At 44.6% G+C, this 11,012-nt stretch overlaps 1 protein-coding gene across 1 annotated transcript; it reads left to right on the forward strand.

The window, feature by feature from the left end:
• Positions 1–1,186: 1,186 nt before the first annotated feature.
• LOC146178590 (venom serine carboxypeptidase-like) lies at positions 1,187–9,869 on the forward strand. Its single transcript, XM_084579785.1, has 4 exons — positions 1,187–1,254; positions 2,209–2,431; positions 7,492–7,822; positions 8,935–9,869. The coding sequence occupies exons 1-4, from the start codon at positions 1,187–1,189 to the stop codon at positions 9,759–9,761; spliced, it is 1,449 nt and encodes a 482-aa protein (XP_084435911.1). The 3' UTR covers positions 9,762–9,869.
• Positions 9,870–11,012: the final 1,143 nt, after the last annotated feature.

An 11,012-nucleotide genomic window follows, 5' to 3' on the forward strand; every position in this document is an offset into this window, starting at 1 on the left:
TGGTGGAACGATTGCCATTGGGTTCCCAGCAGAAGGAGCAGTACTTGTAGACGACGGCATTGATGTGCGCCCTTTGTCAAAAGTTTGGTGCCCAAGCGCTTAGGTTTTGAGCGATAAAATTTGGCTTGAGAAGAATTCCCAGTGTTGTTAATCTGCTGAAGTGAAGATTTCAGGCTGCTCTCTCCAACGGGTAACGACTTCAACAAAAGCTGCAGTAGCCCCACTACACGGCGCACAATACAACGCCTAAAGTATACGTTTTACAAAGGCTGCACGTACCAGCGTGCTGTAATAAAACGAAAACCTCTATGACACAATATAGCAAATATTGTTACGAAATAGAGTGATATAGTATCTGCGAAACAGTCTCGTACTGTAATGATAGTGCTCTTTCTTTATGGCGTTACTGGGTGGTTGCAACAACAACAGAGCGAAACACATCCGGTCTTTTTTTCTCAATATTTTGTTTTGTTTGGTCACCGTTTAGGCTAGTTGGTGCGAATCTAACGTACTGAATCAGTGAAAGAGACAAACACAAAAAAAGAAGTGCATAAGACTTGTACCCGGCCGCGTGTTCGCGCAGTACTTTAATGATTTCGTACTTTACAGAGCCGTTTTGCGTGTCCAAATGCAGTGCGAAAGATAATGATATTGCCTCGATCACTGCTTGCTATTCAGATGCCTGCTAGATTACAGGTTTATGTCTTTCCTTGTAAAACTATATAGCTATAAGCGGTTTTTCGTTTGCATCATAGCCTGGCTGCCGGCAATAACTGTGTGGTCTGCCGAACCTGACGTTTGTAACGTTATTGTAAATTGGTTATCCTTTGTTTGCGAATTTATTACTTGTAAGCGTCATAAATTCTCTCAAATATTATTTTTTTGCAGTTTGGAGCAGATGTTTTAAAGCGTTAATAAGGGCAAACCGCTTTACTTTTGACAGGGCGAAATAGAGGGAAAGGGGTGCGTTTTGCAGATCGGCATACACTCATCTTTGGAAAAATTGACGCTGCAACGGCCAGTAAGACGGTGGCTATTCAGTTTTCGACGCCTATTAACACAAGTTTGGCGCAAATTAAAGTCCCCCGTGATCTATAAAGATCATAGTTCTCAACGGAGTACATAGCGCAGTGTTTTAAAAGTGTCCTCATCCCTTGCAGGCATAGGCTCTGAAATCACGAATAAAATGCAGTTGGCCACGAAAATTGCCGTGGCACTATCGCTGTTTCTCCTGCTTTGTGCAGAGCAAGGAACGTCGAAATCTCCGTTCTTCAGGTGGGTATGAGGCAATTTATGTCAGTGATTGCCAACGCTTGAGTGATCTGACACTAGTTGAGTAGATGTACAGGGTCTTTCACTCTTAAAGTGAACACGCGAGCGCATGGCCATGATCTCTGGAGTGCCAGTGTTTACGTAGCTTACTTATTTGCATACTCTCAGCGGCAGTTTCGGCAACTAATAAAATCGGCTGTAATTCGGGTACTAGTCAAGCGTTAAAACATCTTTCATACCCGTACTATTAGCAAGAGCTACCAGGAATTGTTTTTCCAACATTTGCACCTTCTTTTTATGTTCCTTTTAGGTGTACATATTTATTTATGGACCATGAGAACTTGCAAGATTTTATTGAGTACATTGCCGTTCAGAAAACTATTTACTCCGAGGGATTATCACACCATACTCACTTTGTTATTGACTGTTAAATGGGGTCTGTTACGCGGAATTAATAGTCATGTATTTATTTACGGCTAAAAGCCTGATCCCACACTCACGTGGAATACTTTAGACCTCGGGATAAGACTGTAAAAGCCTGTGTGTGTTTATGAGCGGTAGATTGATTTTGTATGTTTTCCCTAACGGTGGGTGATCGACCGGTCATCGTTACCACAAAGTGCACGACCACTCTAGACATTATCATTCCGTCACACGAGGTGGCAGGCGGTATGCGCAATCGCACATTACTTTCTGCTTATTACGCTTTTTTGTATAATTTAACTACGAACAGTTTGTACGGCAAGCCCTTCTAATGCAGAAGCTGCCCAATGAGAATAAGCGGAACTGGTTAGAAACCGGTTGTATCTTTATAGCTATTATTGAGGAGCCAGAGACCCTGCAGGATTTCAGAAAAATTTTAATATCGCAGGAGCCCTATGACATGCTGCATTTTCGATTCACTTGAAATAGAGTGACCTTTATTGATATTACGAGCTCGCTTTGCGACCTTCACAGACGGTCACCCAAGTCTCGGAACGCAGATGACAAGGGACTCTTTCTGACTCCGTTTATTGAAAAGAACGCCATAAAAGAGGCCAAGAAAGCAAGCGTCGTGAAGATCTTAAAAACTCGGGTTAACGCTACCGGCTATTCCGGCTTTATAACCGTCAACAAGGAACACCACTCAAATCTCTTCTTCCTGTACATTGAAGCTTTGGTAAGTCACACTCAAGTATTCGGTGGACATGCATATTTGTGAGGAGAGAATTGCGCGCTTATTTGCGAATTATTTTATGTAGATATGTTGCTGCTTGAGTAGGAACTGTCACTAATAAATTGATATTAAAAGGCCGTCAAAGCGTACTAATTGACATGTGTGAACCAAAATATGCGGAATGAAAGATGCTTGAGTAAAATTTGTCGGGCTAGTTGGTTCATAGTTCAATGCAATAAAAAGCTGCGCTAATAAGACACGGACGAAGGATAGGCAGGACGCACACAAACGCAGAACGCACTGCGTTTGTGTGTGTCCTGCCTATCCTTCGTCCGTGTCTTTTAGCGCAGCTTTTTATTGCGGAATGAAAGCTTTGAGAAGGAAACCATGGGATACCCACTGTAACTGCAAGAGTTGAGACTTCAGGGAGAACATTCTAAGCGCTTTGACAGAACACAAATTAAAGGCATCCTCTGTAGGCCGCAAATTAAAAAGTTCACTGTAACAGTGTGGTCGCGTTGGTATTCATAATGGAAAAAATACAGCGCAAAGAAGGACGAGGACAAAACGACACACGGGACACACGAGCGCCCGTGTATCCCATGTGTCATGTTGTCCTCGTCCTTCTTTGCGCTGGAGTTTTTCCATCATAAAAAGTTTAGTGAAGTAAGGTTTTTTTCACCCTCCTCAAACAAGTAATCATCTATACCTTCAGAAATTTGCGATATGAACCGTCTCCAGAAGTTAGGGCATTGAATGGTGTATTTTGTCAATGCCTCAAACCGACAGTAGCTATGAATGACGCCGTAGCCTAACGTTCCTGCAATTCGGATCACATGGTGCACTTCTCCAGCACTGACATCTGCGTTCGCAGTGATCAAAACATGGCTTCCGCATGCACGGGCTCAACAACCGGGCGCCTATGCACTGACCCACCGCCGTGGCCCCGTTCTTGAGTTTGCTTGATTGTGTATGTTAGTTACTGAGTTTTAGCTTCCAAACATATTGCCTTGTTCTGACTGTCGCTCTCGTAAGTCTTATAACGTAGTAGTCCCAGATGCGGTGTCAGCGAAAACAATAATCATGCTATAGCTTTTATGCGATGTAAAGCAAAGGTCTCCATGCATAGGAATATGACTCTCAAATGAGTCAGAGATCAAACACTGATACACTTGTGGTGCCGCTATGGTGTCGCACCCCATGGTAACAAAGGTCAAGGTCAAAGGTCAAAGCTTTGAACTATGACGTAGGCACATCTTTGGTGACATTGGCATCACAATGTGAATAAATATATTAAGAGGATCACAAAGCGCATCAGGACATGGCTGCAGCATGGAACACGAGAAGAGGGACGCGCCGTGAGTCGGAGCGCTCAGATGGCACGGAATCTAGCTGAGTCCGACCATCCAGCGGACATCGCCCGACGAGCTGCTGCTTTACAGCGAATGCGAGAAAGCTTAAACCAAGACAAAATTCAACACGGATCACCGCAGCCTCTTTATAATCACAGCCAATGAAAACCTTTCAGCACAATAAAGAGGTTTACCACGTGTAATCACGTGAATTAAGCTATCGCGTACACACTAGGTTTACCCGTAGCTAAACCACCAGCAGTTTTTTAAACTAAAGAACTAAAGTAGAATGCCTACCCAAATAATAGGGTTCTGCAGGGTTCTCTGCGCTGAAAAGGAAGGATCATATATGAAATTGCCCTATTTCCTTGTTGGCACTTTTAAGAAACGTGGCCACAAATTATCGCTCGTCATCTTTATTTGCAGGACAGCTCCCAGTCGAAAAAAATCTACAGAACTTTGTCGAAAATTTGACAAAATATCCTGTAGTTTTGTCGTAACCATCAGATTTTTCTGTAGTTCTGTAGTACTTTTTCTGTCGTATAAAATTTCTGTTGACTGTAGTTCTGTAGCACTTTTCTGTTGTAACTACAGAAATTTCTAATGTTACTACAGAATGTTATGTTGTCACAACAGGTTCCCCGTCAAAAACCGCTCATAAATTCTGTCGTAATATCAGAAAATTTTCTGTAGTTTTTTCCGACTGAGAGTTATGATTTGAGTTGTTTGAAATTAGGTTGGCAGATTATTCTGTTTGGAATTTGGACAAATATGGTATTTTCACCGCTGCGGTGGCTCAGGCGGTTTGGCGCTCGACTGCTGTTTTCGAGTGCGGGGTTAGATACCGGCCGCTGCGGCAGCTATTCGAGGAAAATGAGAGACAAGGCGCGGCGACTTTGTGATGTCCGCGCACGCTAAGGAACCGCAGATGGCGAAAATTTTTCCTCGGGCCTCCATGAAGGCCTTTATTTCCCTGGTTACTTCGTGACGGTAAACACTACATACCATGCCATACCATACGGTACTATGTCAGACCATGCAATAAACGACTTTCTCTGCAATGCACTTAAAAAAAAATCAGGTACAGGCTGTATTTTGTGAACATGAAGCAGGAGCATTCCAGCAAAAACTGCGCGAAGCGCCAGATATGAGCATAGAAGTGGGATATGATGCTATATGATGCGGCTCATTTTAGAGCTGATAGCAGTGAGGCCAGATGAGGAGTTAAAATCAAACTGTTTATTAATACTTAATACTTAAAAAGAGATTCGGTTGATCTGCAGAGGGTCTCCTGGCTGGATGTAGTGCGCCTTCGTGCGCGTCTGTGCTTCGTCTCGTTTCGGCTCCGAATGCCTTCTTCTCGAGGCGTCGGGTCCTCGCGTTTCTTCTCCGAAGTTCGAGGGGAGACATAACTCAGGCGGGGGGCGCGGGGCGCGAAGTCTCCGCGCCGTCGTAACGGTGGTTTGAATAGATAACAGATCGACCGAGCGAACGTGCTCTTCACGGTATCCGCGCGGTCGTAACGGAGGTGTGGATAGATGAACAGACCGACCGAGCGAATGTGCTCTTCGCTGGGTTCCGCGTGGCGTGAGCACGCCCTCTCGGGTCGCCGCGGTTACGGGAGAGTTGGATCGTCTCGAGCGTGGTCTCAAGTGATGAACTGTGTGCTGACAGAGCCATGCCCTACATATCCATGTACAAAATTGGGGACCGCTTGGCTACTTCGTGATGACCTTGAAGCTGAGCAATGGTCAAGTTGGGACTCGGCCTACGAAGCGACAAGTCACACCTAGTGTATTATGCTAAGGCAAGCTGGTCCACGACCACATAACTGTCCACATGACCATTTATGATCCTTGACCATTGACGTTACCTTTAGCTTCCACTTTAAAATGTGACTGAGTCTCAATAACGTTAGACATCACGTGTAGGCGCTCTATTACGTCAGCTGAAAACGTGGTTAGAAAATGCAATAAAGAACAGCTGCTGCCCGTCGAATGTTGTTTAGCCAGTGTTAAATTTCAAAACTAGGAATTAAAAAAAAATTATAAACGCTGTCAAAGCATTTTAGCTTGTCAGAAAATTGTGTAGAAGGGTAAAAACTAACTCATTGCCGGCTATAAGGTTGTTGTGTTACTAACATGCTGATAAAAGAACGCTGTATTTAAGATCCCATAATAATAATGACAAACTAGTAATGAAGTGAGGACTAAGAACTATTAATTAACGAAGTACAAACTAATAATGAGGGGGTCATTATGAGAAGAAACTACATTGTATAATGCCGCGGAAACAAAAACGAGACTGCTCAAAATGTGACATAGCTAACGGAATCATAAACAAGATTTATTAATTGTGATGGCACTGAACTCAGCAGTTTATTCATTGTTGAGGGCCGCCGGTAACGCGCTATCTTGCCGCCATTAATACGCCAAGGATTGCAAGGGGCCGCGATGGCATTTTATATTGACGTCAAAAATATTTATTCCTCAATAACCGATGAAGGCGTGTTCAGAGCCGTGCTTTAAAGGATAGACAGGATTAGCTCTAGCAGTGTGCAGAGCACTACCAAAATAAGCCAAGACAGGCTTTTTGGCCCTTTTGGTGTTTTACCTGCAATCGATGGTTGTAGCTCATGACGACCATTTCTAGATACAAAAGTGAGAAATCTGCATTGGATCGTCCGTTTCATCAGTGCACCCTGAAATGTTTTTGACCGCCATGAATAAAGCAGTTCAGGAAAGCCTGGATTCAGCCTAGTTCAAAGAAAACACATTGTAAAGGTCTATCGTCACGTGCCTGAAGCTCTGCAGGTGTCACAAATGGCTTGTGTACTTTTAAGGGCCTACCGTCTAGCGTTTAGGCTGTCTGAAAGGACACCGATCAGGCTGCAAGGTGTATTCTAGGAACGGATATGTAGAGTCTCGAGCCTTGAGTAATAAAAAAAAAACATTGCAAATAAAGCATAACGTACCGTTGACCGCCCCTCGTTCATTGGAACATTCGTTTAGTTTGCAATGGTTAGAAGACCGAGAAGTAATTGCTGAAGAACACACCAGCAAAAATTCCGTCATCATTATTTCCACTGGTGTTTTTTCTAGGCTATGAATACATCATATTTTCTCACTGGATGAAGATCACTGGATGGGTAGCATTTTATAACGCGAATAGTCCAGCATTAGTGTTCTTCTGATGGGGAAACAATGGCGATGTGAGAGATAATATAACTGAGTTGCTGCCTTAGCCACTGAATGGTCAAAGCTAGAATTTGCGTTGGATGCGGGAGGTGTATGCCTACCTATGACATCCTGGCAGTGAGCTTGCGGACCCCGACGGCACACATCTGCTAGGAAATACTCGGAAAAATTACGCTGCAAAATTTGAATGTATGTTGTGGTAACCAGATCATGCAATGAATCAATGATATCATGCAATGAGTTAAAGGGGATATATACGACAAGGTTGGATTCGGTGCTGTGCTGAGGAGGGGTCGACAAGGGAGTTTCCTCGAAACTGTATCTCAAACCTTTCTTCGCTGCTTAATCTTCTGCTTGTATTATTGCTGTCTAGCTCTGAATGTGTGCCTGAGAAGAAGCGTGCTTTCCTTGGATCGTGATAGAATCCACGCATGCATAAGATGTTATGTAGGAGTAAGCATGGTTTTGTAGCTGCCTGCGCAATTATTAATACGTCCTTTCCTCGTTGCTTCAGATCAACCCTGAACAAGCGCCCATCCTGATATATCTACAGGGAGGTCCAGGAAAATCGAGCATCTTCGGCCAGTTTCTCGAGGTTGGCCCGCTAGGCATCAATTCCCGAGGGTTGCTGTACCGGAGGGGACATACCCTTCAGAGGATGTTCAATGTCATCTTCATCGACCAGCCCGTCGGTGCTGGTTTCAGCTTCACCAAGTCGCCGATGGGCTACGCCAAAAGCACCGAAGAAGGCGTGGTTGCATTGCGCGAGTTCCTCAGGCAGTTCGTCATCATGTTTCCTGAGGTCAGGGGTCATGACCTCTACATCGCAGGAGAAAGCTATGGATGTGAGTTGCGAACAACGTGGCACTAATATTTATTTCGGTAATAACTGCCAAAAAGAAAGCCATATTTAGCTATAAATTTCAGCAACTTGGTTACGAGCACGTGCTGGAATTATGGGGTTTCTATGAAACGCCATATGGCTCTGTTCTCAGCGCAAAACGCCATTCCACCAGATCAGACGGCGCTTATGGCCGCAAGGAAAAGCACAATCACTGAGGAGCAGTCAAATAGCATAAAACTTTGTTGCAGAAGTGTTCAATTCTGTTTCTTCCTCGCAAGCGCAGTCAGGCAGGCAAGCAAGCAGCCAGGCAAGCAGCCATGCCTTCAAGGCAAGCGCAATTCAGGCGGGGGTATAGGGTGGGGGAAGGGGTGGCACCTTTGTGTGAGCTCCGTTGATGCATCCGCGCTTTCCGCTGGTCTGATTAACACTTCTGTTTTGCCACTGTCACGCCCGCCATGCGCAGCTGCAGCCGGTAGAGACAAGAGAAGGGGTAAGAAGGCTGCAGGTGGTGTGGTAGGCGCAGTGCGCTTGTAGCCATAGCGGGAGGAGAGTGACAGTGAGCAGGAGAGGGCTGGCTTACAAGAATGACTCTACAAAGTATCTGTGCAAGCAATATTGGCGCAGGAAACAAAAACAAAATCACTGTGTTTTCAAAGCAACTCCTTATGAGACGGAGCGAAGGAGTAGTAACACTAATGTTTCTTAGCCTAAAAGGTTTCGTAGCCTCGGCTGTTCGTATGTTACCTCACCTTTACGTCCGTTTCAATGTAATGGCTTAATAGTCAGGATGCGTGTTCGGTGTTTTTGCTGCATGAATACAAGAACAAGACTCGGCTTCATATTCGTGTCCGTCTGCTTATTTCTTTCTGTCTCTCTTTCAAGAAGCCTGCTTTTGATCGATGACACTAAACGTTTTACGTGAGAGAGTAGGCGGTTCGTTTCCTATTAAAGTTATTGGAAGTTAGCCCAACTGGTGTCTACATGCATCTTCACTCATTGGTTTCTAATGAGGTAGAGGTTCGTTAAAGTGAACCCAGGAGCACCATGCAGTTTAGAAATTTGTTCTGTGCTTTTGTTTCTCCAGTGTTTTCTAACCTTTGTGACACTTTTCAGCGCGTTCCGCTGTTACACTGGCCCATAGCCTACTGACGAAGCAAGATCCAAGCATACCTCTAAAGGTATCCGGGGTGATATTGACTTCACCGGCGTTGGGGAACGTCTTGGAGCTCATGGACTCGGCCGACACCTTGTACCACTTTGGCATGCTCGACGCCAACGGTCATGAAATCTTCAGCAACGCCATGCGCCGTATTCGGGCCATGTGGAGCCACAACCGTACCATAGCTCTACACGTTCTCAGCCACACGATCTTCCGGCTGCACCCTACGCCCAGCCTCTTCTCGAAGCTCACCGGCTACAACGACCATGCCAGCCTGCTCAGCGACCAGAGACCTCCGGAGTTTGTTCATTACCACCGGTACATGCAGAGACCGTTGCTAAAGAAGTCTTTGCACTTGAGTTCACATGCTGTCGTGGACAGCAACAGGATGCATGTCATGTTGTTCCTCGCCGGCGACTATTTCATCGACCTGCGGGATAAAATCGAGTACCTTTTGGACGCAACGAAGGTGCTCGTCTTTTGGGGGAATGTAGATACTGTACTACCCGCTGCTAAGATGGAAAAGTACATCCTTTCTTTGAACTGGACGGGTACGGCGGTACTAAGGAAAGCAGCTAGGAAGCCCTGGTACGAGTCGGGCGAAGGCTCAAAAATTGTGGGTTACGTGAAGACAGCGAAAAGCTTGACGTGCGTGGCTCTGTCCCGAGCGGGACATCATACGACGTTCGACGCGTCTGAGACTGTCTTTAAAACGGTCGAGCTCTTTTTGAGTGGTGTAGACATCGTCAGCGGCCGTCGAAATGTGCTGAGCGTAAATTAGTGTTCGCGAAATTCGTAGCCGCTTACCTGCAGCGATAAAAATAGATTGCTATGCCACCTCAATTGGCAACACATTGCCAGTATATTAAAACTGGTTCCAGGTAACTTATACTGCATTATTTTGATTGCGTAGTTTTTCATGCAATTAGTTCCTTTTCTGTCTTTTTCTTTAACTTTTGTCGATATGTAATTGCACAAATTATTCGAAGAGACGCTGTAAACTGAGAACTATGGTAAAGTCTTTCGGTAGGAAGCAACGTGAACATAAAAATAAGGTATATAGAGAGATTCATGCTGGGATTATAAATTTTTACCGATGGTGTAAAGAAAACAGCCCTGACATGATTGGCGATTCTTCGTTATAGGTAAAAATTGTCGAAAGGAGTCGGCCCACTTGGTGCATAATTCCAATTGAAAACAGAGCGCAGGACACGGGGCACTGACTAGAAGACACATCGCTTGTGTCTACGTCTCCTCTATAGCATTTCTCCCGTTGTATGAAGCATTTTTCGAGAGAGGCAGGAATTTTTGCTTATCAGAAAATTACACAGAGCGTAGTGGAGCCTGCCATGTATGACTATATATTTTTTGTGTTGTATGTGCATGTGCGTTAATGATATGCGGCTTGAAAAGTTGTTTTACGTCAATTCTGAATCTATGTCTATTACTGTGGCTGTATGGTCCTCAAATAAAATTGCGGTACTGCTACGTGCATGACTGGAAACACACATATAATTATCATGGCCTGGACAAGGCCTCTAAGTTGTACCTTATGTTCCGAACACTTATCTTGTGATGCTTATGCAGCTAGTATTTCCATAAGCCTTTGTTTGAGTGTGAAGGCCGTCTCACCTATATATTAGGATTAGGATGCAATCGACCTATAATATACGCTGAATAACTGCTGATGCTGATATGGCTTAACTTAAGAATAGTTTACGATCCTGTCACACCGAAGCATCGCTCCTATAAACACAACCGCCAATGCTTTCATGACGGCTACAACTAAGGTTTAGTGAACGAAGGGCAAACTCTTCTGGTATAGCGGCTCCGAAGTAGCGTGCTCGCAATGAGTGCGTAATAAAGGCAAATGAGAATTGTATTATTCCAACCAGGGTGTTGTCCTTAGCTGGTCAGAGCAGGGTACGACTGTACTTCCATGGTTAAGTTTACGGAATGAATTTAACGCCTGCATTTTTACATTCTATCATCGGTAAAATTTTGTGTTTCGGCTGTCTTTCCGCAAGCAAGC

Source organism: Amblyomma maculatum, chromosome 9, assembly GCF_055883805.1.
Source record: "Amblyomma maculatum isolate TAMU_Amacu chromosome 9, ASM5588380v1, whole genome shotgun sequence".
Classification (NCBI taxonomy): Eukaryota; Metazoa; Arthropoda; class Arachnida; order Ixodida; family Ixodidae; genus Amblyomma; species Amblyomma maculatum.